Source organism: Miniopterus schreibersii (genome assembly GCF_964146895.1).
Source record: "Miniopterus schreibersii genome assembly, chromosome: 7".
In the NCBI taxonomy this organism is placed as follows: Eukaryota; Metazoa; Chordata; class Mammalia; order Chiroptera; family Miniopteridae; genus Miniopterus; species Miniopterus schreibersii.
This window is the reverse complement of record NC_138108.1, coordinates 58,417,364-58,444,864: the sequence shown is the minus strand read 5'-3', so window position 1 is coordinate 58,444,864 and position 27,501 is coordinate 58,417,364. Positions and strand designations below refer to the sequence as shown.

The 27,501-nt window shown below is 43.4% G+C and overlaps 1 protein-coding gene across 1 annotated transcript in view; it reads left to right on the top strand.

Moving 5' to 3' along the window:
* KIF5C (kinesin family member 5C) overlaps positions 1-27,501 on the top strand; it is a 146,803-nt gene that overhangs the window by 52,682 nt on the left and 66,620 nt on the right. The window contains exons 3-10 of the mRNA XM_081143369.1: positions 3,591-3,664; positions 9,792-9,896; positions 14,125-14,173; positions 14,447-14,502; positions 15,224-15,311; positions 19,636-19,760; positions 23,008-23,112; positions 23,478-23,626. Coding sequence (XP_080999495.1) covers positions 3,591-3,664; positions 9,792-9,896; positions 14,125-14,173; positions 14,447-14,502; positions 15,224-15,311; positions 19,636-19,760; positions 23,008-23,112; positions 23,478-23,626 — 751 coding nt within the window. The remainder of the gene's footprint in view (positions 1-3,590; positions 3,665-9,791; positions 9,897-14,124; positions 14,174-14,446; positions 14,503-15,223; positions 15,312-19,635; positions 19,761-23,007; positions 23,113-23,477; positions 23,627-27,501) is intronic.

Below are 27,501 nucleotides of genomic sequence, written 5' to 3'. Positions count from 1 at the left end.
CCTGGTGTTCAGCAGGATTGCCTCTGCATTCTCCGCATAGGGCCTACTCGAGTCCTTTGGCTGACTGGCAAGAGCCTTAGGATTCCAAACCAGGGATGACTTGTGTGTCAATGACTATTGCCAGAGATCCTGGTGCCACAGACGGGCCATTTCACCTGGAAAGCTGGTGGGAGGTCACAACACCCTCCTCAGGAACATTGATGTGTAGGTGTGATTACGCCCTCCTTAAATTCTTACCTGACAATCGAACTTACTCTTCTGCTCCAGCAAGACCTGGACTCAGAACTAGCAAAGCCTAGGGCCGAAAACTTGGCTTTTGAAGCTTCAGCAAAAGGCAAAAGTATTTTCAAGTGTCCCACTCCCCTCCTCACTCCTCCCGGGAGAGAAGAAGGCCCTTCCCACCTGTAGTGGAATCTCTCTGGGATTAGCTTGGCCACTAGATGGACACGTGTTGTGTTTGTGGGGTGCCACCGGCTGTGTGGTGCGAGCTGAGATCACATCACGCCAGACCCCATCACAAAGAAAGATCCTGTCTGGCTGAGCTGGTTCCTGGCTCTGTGACTTTTTTTACGGCAGAGACTCTGAAACAAATGCTTTCCTCAGGCCCAGGAACTGTCATTCAGCGTGATGAAAGTGCGTTTTTGTGGACTTGTTTCTGTTAGAGGCGGGTGGGGTGGCGGGGTGGCTCAGTGAGGCGCTGAGCACAGCCCTGCTCTCTTTCTCTCCTTGGGGGGTTCTCTTGCACCCTCCATCTCTTGTCATCTCAGTGGCGAGCCCCCAAATCATAGTTTGTGCTGCACTCTCCCTCTCCTCTCCACTAATAATCACACGTAGAGTTTTAAAACAAATAATACTCCCCCTCCCCCAACCTGGAGTTTGAGAGAAAATAGAGGACACAGGGTTCAGAGAGCTTTTTCTTTTCTTTTTAAATTACCTTCTAATTCAGAATTGAATTGATAGAGGGCAACCATCAGCTCCGCTCAACCTCGAACACTGGAGATAGTTACTTCAACAACGAATTAATTGTAACATGATTGTAAAGACTTTAAAGGCCAAGTGGAGTTTGTTCTAATGGGGTTTTATTTGTTCTCTTTTTCCTGAAAAAATAAAAGTAATTGTGCTCAGTGTTGAAATAGCAGCATGGAGCAATCAGGGATTCTCTAAGTATAGAGTCCCGTGTACCCCTCAGCTCCTTACTCCGCAAGTTCACGGACGTTCTTGTCCCAGTCCCTAACCCGCAGGTGCTCCGGGAGCAGCAGCTCACTAGGAGCCGTGCATGCTGCTTGCTGTGAGGGTGGATTCGGAGACGTGGACTGGGCCTGGGGAGGCCTGGTTCAGGTGCCCTGGTCCTGTTGCTTTTTGGCAGAGGAAGAAGCATGTGCTGCTTTCCTCCTGTCAGCAGGGCTCGAGCTCTGAGCTGGGTTTTCTTTAGGGTGTGGCAGGTTGCTCAGAGCCTGTGTACATGTGCACTTGTAGAGTGTCCAGTGGCCCCTTACAAGGAGCAGAGGCAGCTGGACTCTTGGCCTTGGCTTCCTTACCCCCGTTCTAACGCCTGGGCTAATGGGTCCCAGAGTGCTTCCTACACAGGGGCTTAAGGTAAGGAAGCCCTTTCAGTCTGGGGGAGATGTTTAATTTCTAAGAAATGAAGCTTTAATGCCGTGATTGTGGCTAGAATTCCAGTTGCCTGGAGTTCTTTGTGCGTGAATGCAGACTTTTAAAAGTACAACCAAAGGGGCTCGTTCTCCCTCCCGGGAGCATGCCCGAGCCTTTCCTTTCCTGCCTCCTTCCTTCTCAGGCATGCATCTCCTAAGCTCTAAGGGACCCCGCGAGGCTTGCAACCAGGGGAGCAATGGGCAGTGGCAGCTTGTCCTGGGCTAACCGCCTGGACCTGTCTCTAAGGCCTCCTTTTCTCTGACTTGCCAGTGAGCCAAAGCAGCCCCGTCTAGGCTCTTCTGTTGCTTCTTCTATCCTAGGCCCTTCCTTGTTTCACTCTCCTCAGCTTTAATAAATGTACTTTCAAAAAAATATAAAATAAAATAAAATAATAAAATAAAATAAAATAAAAGTACAACCCAAGGGTGGGAACCTCTTTTCCTGGGTCCCTAAGAGCATCACATTCATGGACGTGTAGAGGCTCTGCTCTGGCTACTGTTTTCAGGCCTGAGGAATATTTTCTCCGAGAAAGTTGGCATTTTCATGAAAACTGAAGCTTGAACCTTCAACCCTTCCGTTGTCTTTAAGTTTTTGCTCCCTGTTACCAGGGAAACCATTACCAGAAGTCTGATACGTGTGAACATTCTCTCAATATAGCTTGATGCAAACTCTTGAGGGCTGCTAGGATTTAAAAAATTCTGCCACTTTATTTTTCCTTTTTAGCTTCCTAAAGGAAAACCCAGCTTTCTTTTCTGATCTCAGCTCAGACTTCGATAATATCAGATCTGTAAAATGTATAGTAAAAATTTTTAAGGAAATCCAACAAAACAACAAAAACTAACTGGCATCATATAGTTCAGAGGGACCCACCAATGAACCAAACAGATCTGATCAGGGCTTGAAATAGACGGAGCTGATTGCCTGGCTTAATTTTTTTTGTGTGTGTCCGTGGCCCTGAAAGGAACAGCTTGGTATGGGGCTCCTCTCCCTGCCCGCACCGTCCTGTCAGGAATGAAGACTTCCTCCCTGTGTAGAGAGGGTGGGTCAAGGATATTAATTATGCACCATTCCCCCTTTGATGAGGTTTCTTTCGGTGAAAGGGTGTCGAGGGAAACAAGCACACAATATATTTTAATCACCTCTGCTGCTTTGAAAGAATTCCCACAGGTGATTTTCAGTGCAAAGCAGCCTCCACCACACCCTCCCCGTCCCCATGGAAGCTGGCTGCACTGTGCTGCGTGTGCCCAGTGTGCTCTCTGTGCATTGGAAGAAATCCCGATGCTGAAGGGCCCCGGCCCTCTCTCTTGCACAGTCACTAAAACAGAGGCTTTAGGTTTGAATCGGGGCCCTGGCGACTTCTGGGCTGATTGGATTGTCGCTGTGTGGCTCAGTTTACAGAGCAAGGCCCTCCCCCCCAGCTCTGGACCCGCTCCCTCTGAAGGGACTGTGCTGCGGCCTTCACAAGAAACCTCCCCAAGGAGCTCTCCTGGGCCAGGGTTCAAACCAACCCAAATCAGATCTTCAGGAAAGAAATTCTATTCTGCACCTCACTCCAGAGACGCAGGGCACGGATAATGGTTTTTTCCCCCTGACTGATCTCAAGAGATCAACTTAGAGAAGAAAACTCAAGTATCTTTCTACTAAAAGGAAAGTATTCTGCTTGATACCTGTCCTAATTTTATGTTACAGGGAGAGTGTGTCTTCCTCCCTCCCCTCTACATTAATACGCTCTGTAGGAATGTGAGTCCATTTCTCTTTGTTTGTGGAGCACTGGAGGCCCTCGTTTCTGCTTTTATCGCTCAATTTTACTTAAAATGCAAATGGAGTTGAAATATCAATTGTGTGAAAAATGAGATGGGCCATTTGGAAAATGTAATTTAAAAATATGCATACGATCAAAGTAATTGGTTAATTTTATTTATTTTTCTTGCTTGCAGATGTCCTTGAAGGTTATAATGGGACGATTTTTGCGTATGGACAGACTTCATCAGGAAAGACACATACCATGGAGGTAAGTTGCAGCATGCAGTGGTGTCAGGCTCTGAGACCGAACAGAACTGGTGCTTCTGGCAAAATTTGAGGTGCATGTGGCTTTTTACTGGGCAATAGAGATGGTTAAGGGGTGGTTATGTTTGGCCAGTTTATTTTATCTTTGAGAGGTTTTAAAATAACAGTGAGTAATAAAACCTCAGGAGTTCAGTATTTTAAAAAATCCTTCATTGATAGCTCTGTCAAAATAATAATAATAATAAATTTTATTAAAAATAATCATCAACAAGATAAATAGTGGTGTAAGTATCCTCATGGGCTGGAGCCCAATATAACAGAAAATCTTTTGTGAAAATCATTTACCCTAAGGAGGGCCTCTGGGGAGGCGAGTCTCCTCAGAAAAAATAAAAACTGTAGGTTAGAGATTAAAGAAGTTGGCTTGGGAACCAGATTCAGCCCACAGACATATTTCTGTTTGGCCTGCACAGTGGAGTTTTTGTTGTTGTTTTTTAAGTTTCAAGCAGTGTTTAAAATGAGATGATTTCACACAATTCTAAGTATCCAAATTTGGTTGAAAACTCTGAAGATCCAGCAACACTATGTAAAATTTCACCATAATATTAAAGGCAAGCTTCAAGAAAGCAGGGATCTTCATTGTCTTGGTCACCTTTCTACTCACATGTCTAGTGTGTGCAACAGTGGCTGTCACCTAGAAGGGGTTTGATAATGTATCTGTTAAAATGACACCCTTGTGGTGGCCCTGGCCAACCAAGGTGAACAGGGCTGGGCTCTTTAGTTTACCCCAGCCCACATCAGGAGTATGACTCATCTTCAGCATCCTTCCTCATTAATGTACACACCTGGCCCCTTTGGGCACTTGAGAGTGTGACCCCAGCTCAGATTGTTAGCCACGGAGCTCTGTGGCTCAGGCTGTCTTCCAGACAAGGCACATGTGCAGACAAATTGGCCCCTTTACCTCTTCTCTCCTTGTTTTTCCCATGGACCCTGGAAGGCCTTCAGGGCCAGATCATGCTTCAGAAGGCTGGGCCCACCTGACAGGTGAGGAGAGGTGGAAGAGTGGTTATTATAAGAAACTGCACAGAGGAAGTTTGGGGGAATTTAGTTTCCAAGCAGTGGGGTAAGATGAATCCTTAATCCTTCAAGCTTAGGTTTTTTTAATTTTTGGAGCCCTCCTGGGAGTATCACGGAGACGGCGGCTGCAGAATCAGTTTAGCTTATGAATCATTCCTATTGAAGAGGAGATTTCAAAGGCACGAGGCTAAAGTCCTCAGGGCTCTGATGTTCTGCTCACACTGATTTCAAGTGCCGGGTATGACTCTGGGGGATCTCATTTCTGTTGTGTTGACTCACTTGCACCATTTTGCTGGATACAGAGTGGTTCAGAGACTGAACAGATGAAAGGAAGCACAAGGATTGTTTGCCACCTCTCTGGACAGAGCAGGACTGCTCCCTGACACCAGGGCCTCCTTGGCCCCTCTTCCCGGCATCTCCCATCCTTCAGCAGTACCTTGGCACGCAGGCCTGGGTGTCCCCGTGCTCCTGCTCCAACCCCTTGTCTGCCTCTCTTGTTGGACCCCAGACCTTTGCCCCTTTCTGGCTATGCATTTTCTAAGTCCCACTCATTACAATAGTTGTGGACTGAAACTCCTTCATAGGTCACAAGGCATAGGAGAGAGAGGGCATCTTGTGAGGATATGAATCAGCCTCTAGATTTTTGGAAAATTACCAAGTAATATACAGAACAACAATAACCTCTCAAAAATGCATTATTTAAAATTCTCCAAAATCTTAGGAAATGGTTATAAGAGTGGCTTTTTCAGTTTTGAGATTCATTCATTTTTGGAAAATGTAAGGTGTTTGCTGTGTCAGACATTTAAATTGTAAACCATCAAAGGAAAGACCTGTCTCCAGAGTAAAATCTTGGTTTGTGTTTGTGTATGGGGAGAATAGGTGGGTGTAAATGATGGCAAAAAGGGGTGTCAGCAATTTAAAGCTAAAATTGGAGGCAAGCCCCACAATGGCTGTGGCAGTGCTGGGAAACCAGGGGGACCCATGGGGACCAAAAGGGAACTGGATTCTGTGCAGATCACTCTCATAGTTGCCTAAATCCTGTGGCCTCTTCCTCCCTGTTGGTTTTAAAAGGTCGATTGCAGGGAGTGTTTTTCGTTATGTGACTTTTGAAGATTACACACTTATACAGGAGGAAGGCGTGGGTGGACGTGAGGCTTTTCCTAGTCCACCCCCCTCCCCAGTTTAATCTGGTTCTTTCTGTGGAGGGTTTATAGATTGTAGAAAAGGTAGGGGATATTTTAGAGGAAAACAGAGGAGAGGACCAGCCCCAAGCTAAAGTTGTAGAGACTGTAGGAGACCACGAAGTCCAGGACCCTGGAATGCAATTAAATTTAAAGAAACCCTGGGGTTTGCACCATCTGAAAGGAGGAATTTTATGTATTCGGAATTATACACAGTAATCTTTCAGAGACTTTGGAAGGGGGTGTTAACTGCCTGAATGGACAGAGCCGTCACATTTTAAAGCTGGTTTTCATTTTAATCCCCCCATTTTTGCTCTGACATCCAGTGGTGATTCCATTGCCTTCTATTGAGGGGAACAAACAGATAAGCCTACATAAAATTGGAAAGATTCGCTTTTGAAGATGGAGCATCTAAGGCAGATCTTCAGTAAAAATATGAAGCACTTGACAGTGCTGGTGCTGAGCTCGTGCACTGGGTCCAGCTGCACGGCCGGGGCCCAGGGGCCTGCGATGGGGAGGGTCCTGCTGGGACGCTGGCCGAGTGGGGGGGAGAGGGCCTTCCTGTTGTTCAGCCTGTGATGCTAGGAAGGGCTTCTCTTGGCCCCACGCCTTGTTTCATGGCCTTCTTTAGCACACTGATACAGATGGATGGAGACACCCTGTGTTTCTCCGTCTGTCCAAAGGGACACCTGGAGGCCACCGAATGGGTACAGGCTGTGCCCGGCTGCCAAGCGGAGCCTGCCAAGTGGTTTTTACCGGGTCTGTCTGAGTGCACTGGTGCTCGTGTGAGCTGACTGGCTGCCTGCTTTCTCATCTTAAGTGTTTCAGGAAACTGTCCTCCTTGGGCAGTTTGAGGAGGCAACTGGGCCTGAAACAAAGGGAGTGTTGTTTCGTGGCCCAAGGCCTGGGTCTGGTTTCTTTTTTCATACCTGCTCCCAGAAGGACACACTTAGAAGTGGGGAAAGTTTTTGAAGAGCTTATACAGGATTCAAATATTAAAAAATCTTTTTTTTTTCTCTCTCTGGAAGAGACAAGATGATGAAGCGGTGCATTTCTTTGCTACTCAAGTCCATCCCTAATCCTCCAGCCAACTAAACTTGTCATTGTTCTCTGAGTGGGCGTTGCTGTCTCGGGGCCTGCACCTTTGCTGCCTTACTCCCGCCTCATCTCTGCCTGCATCCTCTCTGCCCATCCTTAACCTTGCTCATCCCGCAGGGGTTCGTGTTCTCCAAGGAAACCATCCCACGTCTCCCTCCAGGAAGGAACTTTCTCTTCTCTTGGGTCCTTTACCACCTTTTATTGCCCGAGGCTAATATTTGTTGTATATGTGTACATGTGTATTTCATTTGCAAGGCAGTCAGCCTAGAAGCAGTGACGATCTTAATGGAACACCTCTGTCTCACACACACACGTACCATCACCCAACACAACACATACATACACCACTCACACCCAGACTCTGCACACACACACACACACCACTCATACCACATACACACCACATACCACATATACCACACATACACTATACACACACACCACACATCCACACAGCACACTCAACACTTCACAAATCAACACCACACCGCATACATGCGTGCGTGCACACACACACACGGATTGTTTGAGCAGGCTGTTTCCTGAGCATAAAGGCCCTTGCTGCTCTTGGGCTTGTGAGCTAGATCAAGCATCCCAGCCCCTAAACCCATGGTAGATTGGGGATCACTTCTGTCTCCAAATGAGCATGTGTTTCCCTTTCATGTGATGTTGGGGTGGAGGCTTCAGAGAAACAAAACGGGGGATGTCCCAGACCTACCCATGGTTCTGCCTTGGTTTTTTTCCCTGACAGAGGCAAACAAAGGGGTGTCAATACTTGTATTAGTCAGGAATCAATTGGAAGATGAATCTGTTGAAAGGGAAAGCATCTAGGGAAACAGATTCGAGTCAATTTTAAATGATTTTGAATGATCAATCATTCTTTGGTTGTGGACAGCTGAAGAGAAACTAAAGGATTAAAGAGCTCTGGAGGAGTGGGGCTGGGGGATACTTTTTCGACTCTTGAGTCAGATTGGCCTGGTGGTGTTGTGGCATTTGACTGGAGAGAGATCTGCATTTTCACTGCAGGCTCATTTCTGCCAGCAGTTTCCACAGTCCAGAGAAGTGAGGTACAACATTTGATTTGTTACATGTCTATGATGTCCTGTGCAAATTAAAGTGATCAACATTTGAGCCTCTCAGTCTCTGTCATTTGGTGCTGTTTCATAAGATACATATTAATAATGTGGAGTAGAAATATGTTTCACACTTCAGGCCAAATAAACTCCAACAACTGCTTAATGAGAACCTGCTACGAGCTGAGTAATAGAATGATAGCATTTATTCTCATTGAACACATTATATATATACTGTTGAATTTAAGTTCCACAATAATTCTGTGCAGTATGTACTACATTAAATATAAGCTGTGGGGGAAGTACATAGGCACTGGTCGCCCCTGCATTTAGGGAGTGTACAGTCAAACTAAGAAACAGTATAAACATGTCAAATGATTTTGGATTCTTAGCAGATGAGGGCATTCCAGGGAGCGCCCAATTTCCCGGGTTAAGAGCGCGTTGCCGGAGACCAGAACCTTTGCTGGTGTCACGCGACTTCTTGCTTTTGGTAACTCAAATGTTGGCTTGAAAGTCAGCCTGTCAGAGAGGCACTAAGTCGTGAACCCTTGAAGGGAAAGGAGGATTCATTCAAGAGAAACAAAGCAGATCCTTCAGGTACTGGGCAGATTTGGAGGAAGGATGTGGGTCAAAATCGTAAAGGCTGTGGGGCTTCCCTGCAAAACTAAAGAGCACTCTGGGTTTTGTGCTTTTCTTCGAGGTCCGTTTGTTCCGAGAGTTTTACAACTTTTGAAAGGTCTGAAAAAATTCTTTGGTAATATAGTTGCCAGTGGTCACTTTAGATGCAGACTATTTGTTCACTGATGGCTTGTTTAACATGTAACAGAACCTAAGTGTTCATTTGAATGTGGGCATAAATAAGACTCTGGGAGTTGTCCACCCAGATCCAGGCTAAGACCGTTGCTTTAAATACGTAAGAGATCTTCTTTAGGAATTGCTTTCAGATCCTATGTTGTATCTTTTTGGAAGTCTGAATCTTAAAAATGGATTTAGTGATAGTCCACATAGCAGAAGAATCCATCTGTTCCTCTACCCCTTTGGTAAAATAAATAGAATTAGAAAAAAGGGTTAAAAAAGAATAAGAGAATATCTTACTTTTGGATTTAAGTAGTAGAAATAGCCAAACATTGTTTGGAACAGTTTAGGCTGGGAATTACAGCTTTTAAAAAAGAAATAGATAAAATGGATTTTCTTGATTGGTTTGTAAAGTGATAATGAAGGTATTTTCTAACAAGGTTCTTAGGAATTTTTGAGCAATGATGACATTAATGAAACTGTCTCTGTCAGCTCTCAAGGTAATTGCATTAAAGCAGATTAACTTGGATTTGTAGGTTCTGGCCGGGTTGTAAAAATTCAAAAACAAAACCCACATTTCAGTTCAGTGTCGTCCCCACATACTCTCAGCCCCCCCCCCCCCCCCACTGGCCTGCACGCTGATTCCAGTGGCCGCAGGAAGGAACCCTGGGGGCCTCTCTGCCTCACGGAACAAGCTTCCCCCTGCTGGGAAATAAGACCAACTCGTGGAGCTGCTCGGCTAACTTGGTGTGTTGGGGTGTCAGGTAGACCTCCAAGGCCGCAGGCAGCCCATGTGTGGGTGCTCCTGTTCCACAGAGTTCTGTTTAAGAAGCCCAGGCGTGGCTCTTCCTCAGTCTCAGGTGTTTCCCAGCGCTCTTGAGCACCTGTGTTCGTATTTTTCACCCACTAGGGGAAGCTGCATGACCCTCAGCTCATGGGGATCATCCCCAGGATCGCACACGACATCTTCGACCATATCTACTCCATGGATGAAAACCTGGAGTTTCACATCAAGGTAAGTGCCATTGATTGAGACTTGAGAGAAGAAATAGGGCCCAAAATGACAGATTCTTAGCTTTCCTCTTATTTTGTACATGTGAACAAGATGATCTTATCTAATTTAAATGACATTCCTGTGGTAAGCAGAGCCATATTTTTTCTTTAATGATTAAGGTAATGCTTAGCTGTCTGGATGGTTTGCTTGAGATATCGAGATGAGGTAAAAGCCCTCTTTTGGATGGAGTCACATTGATGGCTGCCCAACTTCTGCCCTTTACTCTGGGTTTCTATAGACGTGACTGAAATGGGTCCACAAAGTGTGTTCCGTGGAACACAGCCCCTCATACTATTAATAGATGATTTACCAGGGAAAATACGTATGTGGCCAAATAAGCTGGGGACATGCTTTGTTGGACAATGCTGAGTTTATCACAAGCTTAAATATGCTATTGTGTAATGTGATTATGCCAAGGGGATGTGGAGGATATTTCGTTTCCCAGCTTGACGGGCATATTTTTCCTCCCTTGGAGTCTGACGGATGGTGTTTTGGGAAGTGCGTTCTGAGAACTGTTGGGGGAGGGCCTTCTCTTCCTCCTCATTTTTTCGTGTGTGTGTGTGTGTGTGTGTGTGTGTTTATGTGTGCTCGCGCACGTGAGTGTGTGTATCTGTGTGTGCGTGCGTGCATGCATGTGTGTGTGTGTGCGTGTCAGTGTGTGTTTGTGTGTGTGTGTGCATTTAAACTGGAACCTATCCTTTTGCTTAAATTCATAATGTTTGGTATTTGAAGTATATTCATCAGAACTTCTTTATTTGCAAGTGACCGAAAGCCACTTGTTTAAGCAAATAGAGGAGGTTGTTCTAAGACAGAGAATCTGATAGCAGGCCTGGGGGAAAGGGGTTGTGGAAAAGCAAGAAATCTAGGTCCTACTTTTTTCTTTTTAACTTAAAAAAATTGAGTTATAATTCACATACCATAAAATTCGCCCTTTTAAAGTATACAGTTTGATGGTTTTTAGTCTCTTTCCAAAACTGTATAACCATGATTACTGTCTAAGTTGGGAATTTTTTCATCAACCCCCAAAGAAACTCCATATCCCTACAGTCCTAGCATTTCTTCTGTCTTGCTTTCTTTTTTTGGGGGGGGTGCACTCCGTTACAATCCTAGCATTTCTTCTGCCTTGATTTCTTTTTTTGGGGGAAGTGCACCCCGTTACAATCCTAGCATTTCTTCTGTCTTGCTTTCTTTTTGGGGGATGCACTCTGTTACAGTCCTAGCATTTCTTCTGTCTTGCTTTCTTTTTTGGAGGGGTGCACTCCGTTACAGTCCTAGCATTTCTTCTGTCTTGCTTTCTATTGGGGGGGTGCACCTCGTTACAGTCCTAGCATTTCTTCTGCCTTGCTTTCTTTTTGGGGCGTGCACCATGGCAGCTTCTGTTCCACATTCTCTTATCGCTAATTCCTAATTCCCCGAGAAGCTGGCGCACTGGCCCGGCCTGCAGTAGGCGATCCCCCAGCTCCGATTCGCTGCGTCCTGGAGGCACATGGCTGGCTGGCCCTCACCATGGTGACTGGGGACAGGGTGGATGGGGTGGCGAGGGTAAAGGGCAGTGCTAAGAAGATGTGGAGCTGAGCAGACCAGTCAAGCGGCTGATCATCTTTGAAGCGGCTGATCACCATTGTAGAGCGAGGAAACAGAAGTTCAAAGCTGTAGATTCAGATGTCCAAAGTTACAAATCTAGCCATTGTCAGAGTTGAGATTAAACTCTTGATCCGACCAGCACATGCGGTATCTTTTTCATGAAATTAAACTTATACCCTTCTTATATTTGCCAAGTACCTTTCCTAAATTATGTAGAAACAAGGCAATAACTGTTTGCCTAATTATAAGTTGCATCTGGCAAATCTTTTCCCTTAGAGTCCTTTGTTGGCTAAAGCAGCTTCTTGCCTGGGTTCTTTATATCTAAGGATACAGACGCTTGTTGCTTTGATGGGATCAAGATTTAGGAGCTTAGTGCATCTTTAAGGCTGTTTGCATTTAAATACCTCTGACTCCTATAGGGTTCTTATGGGATAATCCTGGAATAAGGTGCTAAACCAATGACTGCCTTCAAAATAGGGTCTCCTAATAGAATCTTATTAATATAAAAACAGCCCTGGCAGGAAGGGAGAGGAGGGGAGGGACAATACTCATCTCTAAGGCTGAATTTCACTGCCCAGGTTCCTGTTCTGGGTCTGTAGTTATGCTTACTTATTTCATAAATAATATTTGTTAAGTGGGCAAGTTAGCTATGGACTACTTCATATTTTGAACAGAGTAGTGAGAGGCCTAATCAAGCAAAAGAGGCTTGATTAAGGCAATATTGAAAATCTGTTCCTTAAAGTAGTTCCCACAGAGGTTTTAAACATTTCTGAATATACTTTTTATTAATGCCAAACAATGCCTGTTTATTTTTCTTTTACCTGGCCTCACAAAGTATTTGAAGTGACAAAAATAGCAAAATTAACCCCCTTCCCCACAAAAAGAAGCCAGAATCTGCTGTGGTAAAAATAAATAAATAAATCAGAATTCTCTTTTTACTTATATGAAATGTGGACAGGATTCTAATGGCTAGATTTGCTAGTATCTAGTTCAATGACTGCTTTTTAGATGTACTTAATTTTCTCTATAATCTATGGAAATAAGGGCACATGTTTAAGGTCTCAAAGATAACAGAAACATCTTATTGAAAATCAGACAATTCTGGAGACTACATAGACTGGGTTGGAGCCAGGGTTGAGTTAGCTGCAGGAAGGGCTGGGTTAGGGAGAGATGTCTAAGATTAGAGGCCAAACGGATCCATAGGATTACAGGAATGGGAGCAGTGGGTCTTTCGAAGGTTAAGTAAGTGTATCCATGGCAGACAAGGCTCAGTGACAGGGGAGTTTGAGACATTTGAGCTGGCAGAGGTTGTTAGGGAGACAGAGGGTACCCAGCTACAGATCCCAGGGTTTGAAGCCAGGACCCCAGATCTCAGAGACATGAAGAAGTCAGGAGGTTCCAGGCTGAGATGCAAACAAAAGATAATGAACCAGGGCTGAACTGGGCTAAGACCAGTGCCAGGTTACAGAGTCTTTGCTTGCTGCCCCCACTAGAGGCAAAATGGATCCAGAGCTGGGATGTGGGGTGAGATTTCACCTGTAGAGTCCCATCCCAACTTTACAGCTATCTTTTTCAACTTTATTATTATTATTTTTAAAATAACTTTTTGTCCATTCCTTTGTTTAGATTTCCCCAAACACCCATGAACAAAGGAAAGAAAATTTGATCTGAGAGGCAGAAGGCAAATGTAGGCAGAATAGAAAATCCTAGAGGGACTTTTTGACATCATCAAGTCTAATACCTTCATTTAATAGATGGGAAAATCGAGGCTTAGGATCTTGGTTACATATGAATTAAATTTTTAAGATCACACCTTGTTAAAGTTGTTCTCAGACTTTAGCTTTCCTATGAATCACCTAGGGATTCGAGAAGCCGATTCCTAGGTCCCATCCTTGGAAATTCTGCTCCAGGAGAGCTGCCGTCGGGTTCAGGGCTCTGCAATTTAAACTACTGCTGTGGGAGATGCTGATGTAGGTGGAGCTGTTGTGAGGTTTGAGAATTATTAACTGGAAGGCTTGCTTTCCCTCTTTCAGCCTTTTATGAAATTATATTTTGTGTTCAAATCCTTCCTGGACTCAAACCTGCCACCATCATGATTTCTCTCCCAGTTACTTTTCTGGGCTCTTGTAGTTCTAAGCCTTTACCCCTCTCCCCACTTCCTTAAACGTTTGGGCCATGCTCCCACCCTGGTCTGATGAGGCTGTCAATATCATGCATGAGGTAAGGCCTACTGGTTTTTGATAATTACTTGCAAAGAATGTTTCCATTCCAGCTGTTGTCATACCCAGAAGTTTGCTTGGTGCTCATCTAAGGTAAAAGCTAGAGTCCTCCTGCACGTGACTGTCTAGCACATGATGTAAATAACACCTGAATAGAACCATAGGGAGCTGTGGTGAGGGGACTCAGAGAACAGGCTGACAGTGGGAAGCAGGGGATACAGGAGTGCGAGCTGGAGCTCCGCACGCTAGGGCTCCGAATCTTCACTCTCGACCCTTTCTTCTTACTCCTTAGCTAATGCATGAAAAAAGCTTTTGTAAGTTCCAGTAATAATATTTTTGTAATATAGTGTAGCATTTCTGTTTCAAACTTAATTTGCTTTCAACAGGTTTCCTATTTCGAGATCTACTTGGACAAAATCAGGGACTTACTCGATGGTAAGTAGCCTGAATGCTTTTCCTTTATTTGTTCTGTACCTGAAGTCCAGGAAGGTTGGACTGATGTATAGCACTTCTGCTTAAGGACTTAATGAAAGTGTATAGAGATGTTCTCTTGCCTTCAGGCTATATGCTTATTCTTGCCAAGGTTTAAACTTGCATAAATATTGCTAAGAGGTTGCCTATCTTTTGTAACAATTTCTATTTTTCCTCCAATGCATAGTCTTTAACTTTGCTTTTCTTCTTTGCATGTCATCATTATTATCTCTATAGTGTCCAAGACAAACTTGGCTGTTCATGAAGATAAAAACAGAGTCCCGTATGTAAAGGTATGAGGAAAACTTGGTTGCTGATACAATTAATTTCTCTCCAGTCACTGTCATAATAATTAGTACATAGGATGCCCAGAGTATTATGTATATAAATCACATACAGATATTTAATCATGCTCCTTATATTTAAAATTCACCTGGTTAAAAAAAATAGACATTTAATTTTTTCAATCATATCTCTCTATGTGAATGTATCACAGATGTATAATTCCATGCTGAGACTTGCAGAAGTGAACAGACATTTATTATTCACATTTAAAGGGGATTTGGTACTGAGTACAACTGTTTATACTTTGTTGTTAGGGGAAGCCTATTATAGCATTATGTCTAGCACTTCAAAGTGTCTAATTAAAGTTGGTGGCTAGATGGTAATAAATAAAGATGGAAGACAAAGTAAAACTTCATCTATTTCTTTTTCTGTCATTGCTTTTCTTCTTTATTTCTGTCTTACTGCTGCTGAGTTTGAATATGTATTCAAAAATCTAGGGAAATTCGGCATTTCTTTTCTGGTTTATTTCTGGGTGTCCTAGGGGTTGCTCAGCCTTCTTTTTTAATGTAGAATTCAAGCCTTAGGCACGGGGGGAAGTTGTTGGATCAACATTGCAGTCTTTCTCTTGATCTGCACATCCAGAGGAGAAATGGGAATATATTTAGCTGTTTCAAAGTATTGTTGCTTTTCAATTTTTTAACAGCAAACCTGAACTTCACTGTCTTGCAGGGGTGCACCGAGCGGTTTGTGTCCAGCCCGGAGGAAGTCATGGATGTGATAGATGAAGGCAAGGCAAACCGACACGTGGCTGTAACAAGTAAGCATGGGGTGGCGTTTCCTCCCCTCTAACTTCGGATACAAATGTCTGCCTACCCACCAGGAGGGCTGGGTAATGAGGTCCACATGAAATAACGCATGGGAAGGTGCTCGAAAGCTGTGACTCAGACACAAACGGAGATGTGCGGAGTACCTAGGCAGGTCGTGGGAAACAGCGCCTCCTGCTGTCCAGGGAACTCTTGGAAATACTGGGTGGGACTCATTGGAACCTGGTAACAGCCGAGGCTGGAACCCTGGGGAAAACAACCTACCAACCAACCAGCCTACCAAAGTGGGGAAAAAGTAAGCTTCTAAGTTTACCATGTTATTGTTCAGGCATTTAAAAAAAAAACCCAAACCAATAAATCCTGCAGTCATACACATGGAAAGACACCATATTAGAGTTCTGCCCTCTGCATAACAGGAAAAGGAAGGAGGAACTCCGAAAGTGGAGCTGAGAGCATTGTTGAAAACTTATCCATGGGTGTTAGCAACACATCCAGGCCAGCGTGGTTACTTTCCAGTTCCTTCCTCGCATGTGCACACATCTCAGGGAAGCAGGTCATACGGTGTTCGAACGCCAGAGGTTCCATGAAAAATGGGGCTGTGTCTGTCTTATTCAGAGGCATGTGGATGAATGAGATTGACTTCATGTGAAGAAGAGCTGAAAAAGCTAAGTCTTTCTAGCTTGGGAGAGAGAAATAAATCTGGGGAGGACATGTGGACAGTGCAGTATTTCTCAGCACGTTCAAGGTGCTGGCATTAGGAAGGAGTGAGCTTGCTTTGTTTGATCTGAATGCACAGACCACCCAGGATTGTTGAAGCTGCAGGGAGGCAGATTTTGGCTTACACAGGAGCTCTCTAGCCCTGCCCCAGTTAACGCCTGCCGCCTGGAGAAGGAGTGAGTTCACTGCATGTTGTAGGAGAGAGTCGAGTACTGGTTGGTTGACTGGCCTGGCCTCTTTAAGTCTCTCCCACCCAAGGTTCTATGATGTAGCACTGTAATTCTCAACCTATTCTCTACCCCAACAAATGTATCAGATGATGTTTATATATGAAGCATATTTCATAAGTGAGTCTAGACTTGTGTAGAGTGTAGGTTAAACTCTACTTCTTTCTCTCCTGCTTAAAACACACACACTAACACTAACACTGATACACATACATGAAAGAATGTAAGACTCATATTCTTATAGCATCTCTCATTTATAAAGAAATGATTTACTTGATTTTTTAAAGCTATTGTTAGTCATGAATTACTTATGGTATAACTAACAAGCCATCTTGGCCCCTTGGTTCAGAACTTTTGGCCCAGAACATTACTATTTTTCTTATCATTCTGGTAAGGTTGTTTTAAAAATTATTGTGGTAAAATACACATAACATAAAATTTACCATTTTAACATTTTAAATGTACAATTTAAAATGTACAGTCACAATGTTGTGCAGCCATCACCACTATTTATAGAATTTTGAAACTCCATACACCTGTTGAATAATAACTTCCTATACTCTCTCCTCCCAACCCCTGATAACCACCATTCTACTTTGTCTCTGAATTTGACAACTCTAGGTACCTCTTATAAGTGGAATGATACAAACTCTTTTATAACTTGCTTATTTCACTTAGCATAATGTCTTCAAGATTCATTCATGTTGTAGCATGTTTTAGAATTTTTTTCTCTTTAAGTCTGAATAATTTTTCTTTTTAAGGCATGTATATACCATATTTTATTTATCTATTCATCCAAAGATGGACACTTGTGTTGCTTCCATCTTTTGGCTGTTGTGAATAATGCTGCTATGAACATGGGTGTATAAATACCTGTCCAAGTTTCTGCTTTCAGTTCTTTTGGGGATATACCCAGAAGTGGAATTGATGAATCATATGGTAATTCTACTTTTAATTTTTGAAGAAACTGCCATACTGTTTCTATAGCAGCTGCACCATTTGCATTCACACCAACAGTGCACAAGAGTTTCAATTTCTCCACATCCTTGCTAACACTTATTTTCTTAATCCCTTCCTCCTTTCCTTTCGCCGTCCTAATGGATGTCAAGTGGTATCTCATTGTGGCTTTGATTTGCAATTCCTTTATGATTAGTGATGTTGAACATCTTTTCATGTGGTTATTGGCCATTTGCACATGTTTGGAGAAATGTCTATTCCAGTCCTTTGCCCATTTTTAAACTGAGTTGTTTGTTTTGTTATTGTTGATTTATAAGAGCTTTTTATATATTGTGGATATCAATCCTTCATCAGATATATGATTTGCAAATATTTTCTCTCATTCTGTGGGTTGCCTTTTTACTCCATTGCTAGTGTCATTTGATGCATAAAAGTTTTTAATATTGATGAAGTGCAATTCATTTTTTCTTTCGTTGCTTGTGTTTTTGTTGTTGGATCCAAGAAATCATTGCCTACCAGTGTCATGAAGCTTTCCTCCTATGTTTTCTTCTAAGGTTTTATAGTTTTAGCTTTTATGTTTGGGTCTTTGATCCTTTTTGACTTAATTTTTGTGTGACCTAAGGTAAGAGTCCAATTTTTTTTTTTTTTTTGCATGTGGATATCCAGTTTTCCCAACACCATTTGGTAAAGAGATTGTCCTTTCCCCATTGAACTGTCTTGACACTCTTGTTGAAAATTATTTGTATTATGTGAAGGTTTATTTCTGGGCTCTCTATCTTATTCCATTGGTTTATATGTCTGTCTTTATGCCAACACCACACTGTTTTGATTACTGTAGTTTTGTAGTAAGTTTTGAAATTAGTAAGTATGAGACCTCCAACTGTGTTCCTTTTCAAGATTGTTTTGGCTCTTCAGGGTACCTTGAGATTCCATATGAATTAAGATGGATTTTTCTATTTCTACAGAAAGCATCATTGAGATTTTGATAGAGATTACATTGAATTTGTAGGTCACTTTTGATAGTATTGACAGCTTAATCTTAAGTCTTCTAATCCATGAACACAAATGTTTTTTCATTTATTTGTGTCTTTAATTTCTTTTAGCAACATTTTGTAGTTTTCAGTATACAAGTCTTTTGCTTCCTTGGTTAAGTTTATTCCTAAATATTTTTTAAAATTGCTATTATAAATAGAATTCTTAAAAATTTTTTTTCAGAATGCTCATTAGTATGTAGAAATGCAATTTACTTTTATTTTTTTTGTTTTTTTATTTTATTATTATTATTTAATATATCTTTATTTATTTCAGAGAGAGGAAAGGAGAGGGAGAGAGAGAGATAGAAACATCAATGATGAGAGAGTCATTGATCGAGCCCGCAACCCGGGCACGTGACCTGACCGGGAATTGAACCCCGATCGCCTAGATCCTAGGTCGATGCTCAACCGCTGAGCCATGCTGGGCTGGGCCAATTTACTTTTAAAATATATATCTCTTTATTGATTTCAGAGAGAGGAAGGGAGAGTGAGAGTGAGATAGAAACATCAATGATGAGAGAGTCATTGATTGGTTGCCTCCTGCAACCTGGGCATGTGCCCTGACTGGGAATCGAACCTCTACCACCTGGATCATAGGTTGATGCCCAACCACTGAGCCACGCAGGCGGAGTGAAATGCAATTTACTTTTATGTGTTGCCTTTGTATCCTGCTACTTTGCTGAATTTGTTTATTCTTACTTTTTTTTGTATGTGTGGAATCTTCAGGTTTTTTTCATATAATGTGGTAAGAGGGTTTTAAGAAATGATTGCTAGTGGGGGTTGCATAAGACAGTTTCTGGGGTCTCTGCCTGCCTGGTGAACAGAGATCAGGATCCAAAAAGTTTTTTATTTCCAGTACTCGGTCCTAATGAAGCATGTTTAATCTTTGAGACCTTCCATGCACCTAGCATGGATTATAGAAGAGGTGTATGTCTTAATCCATAATACTTCCTAAAGAAAGTCTATGATATTACTGATAAGGCAACACCACAAATGAAGAAGATGGAATATGTCAGGTACTAATCATGATGATAAAGGCCAAGGGTCTTAAAGTGAGGCAGGGAAGGAAACTGTGAGCTCTTCCAGGAGAGTCAGCTCGTGTGGGATGTTGGAGGGTGGGTCTTCTTTAGGCAGAAGTAGAGAATCTGTTATCTTAAACCATCAGCTAAGATTTTAATTTCTTTGTCACTTGAAGATATTTAAAATCTTTCATTTCTAGGATGTCATTTTTAAGAAGAAATCGCGGTCTCAGATAATTTTAAAAATTGGCTTGACTTTAAAAAATGGGGCTTTTAGGCATGATTTGTTATGCTTTTTAGATGAAAAGCTTGCTACCCAAATTTATGTGTGCTTTGTAGAGCAGTAACTATTTTCCTTTTCAGACATGAATGAACACAGCTCTAGAAGTCACAGTATCTTCCTGATTAATATTAAACAAGAGAATGTAGAGACGGAAAAAAAACTCAGTGGGAAGCTTTATCTGGTTGATTTGGCTGGGAGCGAAAAGGTAATTGGTTCTTTATTTGTATTAGCTATAATTTCCCCCTGTTATTTGCTTCACTGTGCAATGGTATAATTTTTATGCCTTTCTATTTCCTGGTTTTAAAGAGCTTTTAAAGTTTCTGATGTTGTGCCAAGATGTTATTAAAGTTAACCTTTGTTTCCCTGCACCTTCTCTTCTGGTCCTGAAGTCCCTTATTCATGTCACAGGGGGTGCTTTGAATGCCAGCCCTGATTGATGCCTAAGAGCTCTGATGATGACATTAGGCCAGTGTTGGAGTGAACTTAGCTTGGCAAAAGCAGCTTCTCAAAGGCGGGAGGGACATGCACTCCTGAGAAAAGGGAAGGGCCCCATGTTGTTCCAGGCTCAGACAGGCCAGGAAAGGGCGTTGCGTTGGACTGTGGCAGCTCTGGCCCTGCGGGTGTGTCTGCTGATGGGAGGTCTGGAACCTGGGGCTCTCCCTGCCTGCCCTGCTCTCTCTGCCGTAGGCGTGGAGACAGTGTCTCAAGTGGGCAGCCTCACTGCTTCCCTTCAGGCTATGAGGCCTGCAGCCAGTGCTTTAGCCGCGAGCCCCAGCCCTTCTCTGCTTTTGTCACGGCTCTCATCGGGCATCTGTATTCTGTCCCTGCTTTCCCAGGTACCGGCTGAGGCCATACCTGTCCAAGCTCTCCCAAGCACAGGCTGAGGTCGTACTCTAGAGATCACATAGGTTTCCCAGAACCTCCCACCTGCCCCTCCAGCCTCACTTTCATGACACCACCGGAAGCGCCTGCTGCTGCACCCTGGCCAGAGGACTGTGCCCTCCTTGGGCAACATCACAGAGCAAGTCCCATGTGCACAGCACCATCTGGCCTGTCCATCACACTGCCTGTCCCCATCAGGGCTAGTCCTGGAGCTCAGTCAGTCTCCTGAGCTGTGCGTTTGGTCCCCATTTAACTGCACCCCATTACGGAGTTGCCAAACACCACAGTATGGCCACTAATGTCCCTGTAAGCGATAGCTACTTGGATTGTTCTTCTGTGCACATGTGTAAAGCCATGAGCAGGAAAACATCTGGATATTCCTGGTTGGAAATCTAAAATTTTACTGGCATGGGTTTGTCCATTTAGACAGACACCCACGAGAATGGGAATACGGAGCAGCACTGCTTAGTTCCAGACTAACCACTGGCAGGCAGGATCCACTTTGCCGCCACACCAACTGTATGGGTCCCGACAAGGAACCCAGTCCCCCCCCCCACACACACACACATTGCCTTCTTTCCCTTTATAGCACAGGATGAGCATTTAGGGCCTAAATGCAGCTGGAAAATGCTAAATGCTGGCAGTTCTGAGTGGCAGCCTGTCCTCTGCACAGGGTTGGTGGTGCTTGCTCATGACATTTATGAGCATTTGAAAGTTGTCCCACACCGTTTCTCTTGCTCACATCTGTTTTCCTTTGCCCCAGATGCGTCTACATGAATGTGTCAGTGTGATCTAGGAGAACAGAACTCTGGGCTTTAGCCCCCAATTTCTCTAAATGGTGTTCTCCCCTTAGGCTGGCGATTTGACATCTCTGGAACTTAAATTTTCCTTGTCTCTAAAAGGAAGGGGATTGCCCCTGTCTTGCATATTTCATGGAGCTAAGATGCTCCAATATGAAAACGTCTTAAGCAAGGCCATGTGCATAGACTGCTATTATTCATGGCCCATCCGCTGCACTAGTTCTCTATCTGTAAGTAGGGCTACCACACACACAGTTCCTAGAGAGGTGACAATCTATCCTATTTGAAAAAAATCTTCCCTGGGACATGCGTCCATCTCTGCTGTTAGGAGTGTCTCCTTTATACATAATTGAAACCCGTCTTTGTCCAGTTAAACATTATTTCCCCACTTTTCTTTCTTTAGACAGCAGCTGCTGACCCTGCACCGTCCGTCCAGTCAGCAGAGCTATGAATCATGTTGAGTTCCCCTTTTTTGTAGCATCTGTAAACTGCTCTCTCCCGGCAGCAAATACTATAAATATGAAATTACCAGCAATTGCACAGCAGAGGAAGGAGGAACTGTGCGTGCTCCCTCTGGCTGCAGAGGAAAAAAGACAAATTCTCGGTGTAACATACATTTTCCTGACTTTTCATACCCAAACTAAAAGCTTTGAAGACACAGCAGCCATTTTTGTAAAGAGCTGTAGTGGAGTGTTTCGAGAATGCTCACTATTTACGGCCACTGGAGAGTCTGGAATCTGGGGTGAACACTGCCTGGGGTTTGTCCTCTGCGTTTGTCCCCTCTTCCTGGCCTTGCATGGCCTCAGTATGGCGCTCCCCTGAACAGTCTATTTCATCCAAGTGCAATTATACACACTGCACCTGCTTGGGACTTCTGCTGGCTTGCTGTAATTCCTTTATGTAAATGTGATTTTTCAGAAGTTGATTTTAAACTCTTTTCTAGTTCTTTATCTAAATTATTAATTTTAATAGAGTTAAGTGTTAATGAAAAAAATAGTGTTTCTCCCTTTTAAAAAAATTTATTGACTTTTAGAGAGAGGAAGGGGGAGAGAGAGAGAGAGAGAGACAGACAGACAGACAGACATCAGTGTGAGAGAGAAACATCAATTGGATGCCTCTCATGTGCACCCGGACCTGGGACCAAACCTGGGTATGTGCCCTGACCAGGAATTGAACCTGCCACCTTTTGATGTACAGGATGGTGCTCCAACCAACTGAGCCACGCCGACCAGGGCGGTATTTTTTCTTTTGGGTAATTGTTTCTTTTTTCCTTGCTATGGGTCAGTTGGGAAGGAACAAAGTCTGGACAGCCATCCCCACCACCCCTTGTCCTTTGCCTGAAGTTGGAGCTCATAGTTTACACTTTCCCAATATGTCCATTCATTGTGGCCCAGCATTTTCTCTGCAAGCTCCCCCTGGGTTGCCTCCAGAGTGGAGACTGCGGTCCAGTGTCCCAGGCCCGGCCTTTCCACAGCGACAGCACTTTAGAGCCTGCTTTTCCTGGATGGATGTCCCCAGGGAAGCATCTGCAGCTCCACCACTGGAGGCTTTCCAGCCATTCCCCTAAAGCTAATCAAGAGGAAAATAACAAGTGAGAGCAGATCCCCAGCCTCAGGCACAAGGGAAGTTTTTATCAGTGATTCTTACTTTTATTTTTCCTTGCATTCCAGGAGGATTCGCTCTCCCCACCGCCCCTTTGCCCTCTTGTGAATTAGAATTTTCTACTGTGCATTTGCTGTCCTGTGCAGCTCACGCCTCTCTCTTTCACAGGTCAGCAAAACTGGTGCCGAGGGAGCTGTTCTCGATGAAGCTAAAAATATCAATAAGTCTTTGTCTGCTCTTGGAAACGTAATCTCCGCCTTGGCAGAAGGGACAGTAAGTGATCCTGCCCCCATCTATTAAATGATATTATGGGAAGTCGCCTTTTTGGGTGCCCGCGCTCTTTGCCACACACTCCAGAGATTTGCTTGTTTTTGTTTGGAAAGAGACAGAGGGAATCTTGGTTGTGGACATCTTGCTTTCTGGGAGATCCAGTCCATTAAAATGTGTGAATGGTGATACTAATTTCCTGTGACCCAGGTCCCAGGGTGGGCATGCTAAACTTTGGCAAGATCCAAAGACCAGGCAACACCTTATTTCACATGTGTTTCTAAGCCCAGGGTCCTCATCACTAACTTGCTTGCCTCTGTTTTTCCTTTGAACGGGCTGTCACGGCCAATACCTTTTCTTTTCCTAAATAGAAAACCCATGTGCCATATCGGGACAGCAAGATGACTCGGATTCTTCAGGACTCTCTGGGTGGGAACTGTAGAACTACTATTGTTATTTGCTGTTCTCCTTCTGTCTTCAATGAAGCTGAGACCAAATCCACGCTGATGTTTGGACAAAGGTGGGTGTGGTCTCTCGTTACCCACCCTCTGAGCTGGGTTGGAGGTGGCAAGGGGCTAGATCCAGAGAGGAAATAGAGTGAAGGGGACAAGTAGCTTGTTACTAAATTGCATCTAACAGGTGATCTGTAAACTTGAGGCATCATTTATTGAAGCCAAAGAAATAATCATGTTTTAAAATAAGGGGCAGGAATATGCCAATCAAAGGTATGATGTTTAAAAAAACACTCCTTACTATAGATGTGATTATCTGTAATTCAGTGGAGTTTTACTTTTGTTCTTCATGAAATTAAATCTGACTCTCAGGCCCTGGTGGAATAGCTCAGTTGGGCAGAGCTTCGTCCTGATACGCCAAGGTTGCGGGTTCAATCCCCGATCAGGGCACATACAAGAAACAATCAATGAATGCATAAATAAATGGAACAACAAATCGATGTTTCTCTTGTTCTCTCCCTGCCCACCTCCCTCTTTCAAATCATTAATAAAAAAAAAGTCTGCCTCTCAGGTTCACAGGAATTCAGGGGTATCCAACTCAAGATTAGTCACTACCTTTAACTCCAGTATTTGAGATTCATTGCAGAGGAGCTGATAGAACAACCAGAAGCTTAGATGAATGTAGAGTAGTTGCATAAACATTAAAATAGGGGAAAGGAATCACCATGCTAACCTTGCGGTAGGAGGTTCAAAATATATGTTGAGGAAAGGGGAAGACAATAGCCATCTTCTCACCTTCAAAATGTCCAAATGAGATCCTAGATATCTGGGCAGTGTTAATAGGTGGGCAGCAGGGACACCTCAGCAACCCTAAAACAGCGTTCACGTGTTTGGGTTAGTTCATACCATCCTTTCCTTTCTTGCCCACCCCTCTCCGTTGCCCAAGGCCTAACTTACAGTCATGGTCCCTCAGCTCTAGGTGTTTAGCCCCATCCTCTTAGCATGGCGAGCTCAGGTGCTAGTTCATAGAGTGCTTGGGTGCTGTGGATTTGGGTGATCTAGCACCTTTAGTGCTCAGTGGGCTGAGCCCAGACCTCAGGCTGGGAGATATGGATTCTGCTGCCATTGTTGCCTCTAATTCTGAACACTTGTGGAATCTTTAGACTAGTGACCGGTTCCCTGTGGGCATTAGTTGCCTCATTTTTAGATGGATGCACAGAGTGCTCCCTCTGCCTGTCTCCTGGGAGTATGTTGTTTGGTCATACTTGAGAAATAGCTTACGATGCCTATAGAAAGGACAGACAGGGTGAGCATTCTATATGGGAAATTTTTGCTGCTTGGTTAAATTGCATTAAAGCCCAGTCATTTCCTGAGCCCTCAACAGAACATAGAATTACACAGTTATGGCACCTGTAAGATGTCTAAATAAATAATAATTACACTGAAATGTTGGAGAACTAATATATCTTAAACTGGATTTGGGTCCTTTACTTCCTCTCAAATCACTTCATTGATTAGCCAAATGCTTAGCTCAATGGATTTCAGAAGGATAACACCTTCTTTTCTCGAGGGTCACAGGATGCTTATAAACCAGTGTCTGCCTATGGGAAACAGAATAATTCTATGCCAATCATCCTTCCTGCCCTGCTCCCCTGGTTTCTTAAACTTAAACTTTAATAGTTTCCTCTGAAGACATGTTTGAGCAACCAGCACCAAATGCATTTATAAAGGAAACATCTCTTTAAAAAATTTTTACCTGCAAAGCAAAAATCATGTGAACCTTTGCAAGTCAGAGTCATCCTGAGGCATTGGCTGTCTCTCTCAAGGCTGCTGCCATTAGTGGACATTTGCAGCTGTCTATAGGAAGAGTTTTAGGTACAAGTCCAAATGGCTATTTTCTGTCTTCTGATCTTAGTGAGACAGCCATTATCATTGTTATCACCAGCACTTTTTTTAGGCCCTCATGTGCCAGGTATGTCAGAATCCTCCTAGACATTCTATCAGGTAGGATGAAATTGAGACTTAGGCTCCAGAGACAGCTGGTAAATGACTAAACATGTTGGATGTCATAAGGTGGAGACCATATAATATGACCCACAGCCTTTTACATCCAGGGTGCTGATCAGAAACTTTGATGAGCATAGGCGTCCGGGATAAGTGACTCCAGTTTGAAGCTAAGTTCTGCTACCGACCCATTCTCTCTCTTACTTCTCTGTCAGCTCAGTCTCCTCACCTGTAGGAAGAAATATAAAAATGTCTACTTCTGAGAATTGGTGAGAGAACTAATGAGTTGCTTCAGTTTTTACTTGGCACAGGGCTGTCATATAATCAGCATTCAGTGATCGCAAGTTCCCCTTTCCTTCCATCTTCAACAGTCTTCAACAGTGATGCACCGAGGCTTGGGAAAGTCACGGTAATGTGACGGGTAGGCCTGTAATATAACGGACAGGACTGAATGCATAGAATTAGAATTAAGTTTCTGGAATGAATGATTAAGTAAATACTGCTGATAATTTGGGATTCCAGAAAATAAAAAGTATGCTAATTATATTTTCAAATGAAATAGGTTGTCTGTAGCCTTCTGTCAGAGTCATCTGGATATTGGGCTCCATGAGGGCAGGGACTAGGTTTATCATTTACATCCATTGTCCCAACAAGCGCCCAGCACAATGGTACACACTAGGTGGCTAGTAAATAAGGGCTTGTCGAATGAACAGACGAATCCAGTGCGTATTGTGTCGGATTCTGTAGAACATTAGGGCACTTGCTGAACTGTGACACCATTGTGTCCAGAAGTTTGTTTGGGTTTATAGCCAGTTTGTTTTCCAGCCTATAATTAGAAGTGTATGAGTTTTTGTTCCCTGCCTTCTATCTCCGAGTTGCTTAATGGCTTCTTCAAGGACATCTAACTTCTCTGTGGGCCACCACCTGCTTTATTGTTAAATATACGCATTGAACCCAATTATACAGCAGACACGAGTCTGAACATCGGATTAGACATGGCATCTGATAGCTAATAAGATTAAGCACTTTGAACTCAGAAAAGACTGCCGGGCACATCTCACATTCAGTGTAACGAGTGTTCATTATATTCTTGATGCAGGGACGGCCAGACCTTAGGGCAGAGCGAGGTGCCTTAGTTATTCCTACGTGGTCTTTCAAGGACAGGAAGAAAGTCCGCGTTTGTTGCTAGGCTATAGTGTATTGATGCTCTGAATAAAACAATAGTGTATCCTTTGAAGCAGTGGAAACATGGTGGAGTCTACAGAGGCCCGAGGGCGCCTACCAAGTCAGCACTCTCCAAGATTCTAGATTAGGTCCTGGAATTTAAAGGGAAAAATTCACTGTGTCTTTTTCTTGGTGTTAGTCAGGAAGTCTGGCTCTGCTATTTGGTCAGGCCTGTCCCCTTCGGTCCCTGGAATGCCCAGCATTGTGCTAGTTAAGCAGTAGAAGCCATTCTCTGTGTTCTCAGAGAGCTTTGAATTAAGTCGAGGTGGCAACACATGAATTTCCAGACAGCAGAGAGTCAAAAAGCTGGGCTCTGTGGGAAAGCTGAATGCTTCCTTCTCTGAGGGGCAGGGTACCCAAATTAGAGCACTCTCATTGATCTTGTATTCTTCTGGCTCCCAGCATTTTATTTTTTAGTCTTTAATTACTCTTTCAAAGTAGTTTTATAGCACTATTTGAAAAGGATATTTATAAGTTTTAGAAGTATGAGCTGAAATCACCCAATTATCTGGGAAGCCTATTTAATGTACCTTGATTTTGGGTGGTAATGAAGGAAAAGGGAGCCCCCCATGGGGGGGCAGACCAATCACGTTAGAGAATTAGCACATCTTTGGCACTAAGAGTTTTTTGATTGATCCAGCATGAATAATTTAAAGACTTTATTTGTATGTGGAATGTGAAAGAAGAATTGATAATTTAGGGAAATATTCTTTCT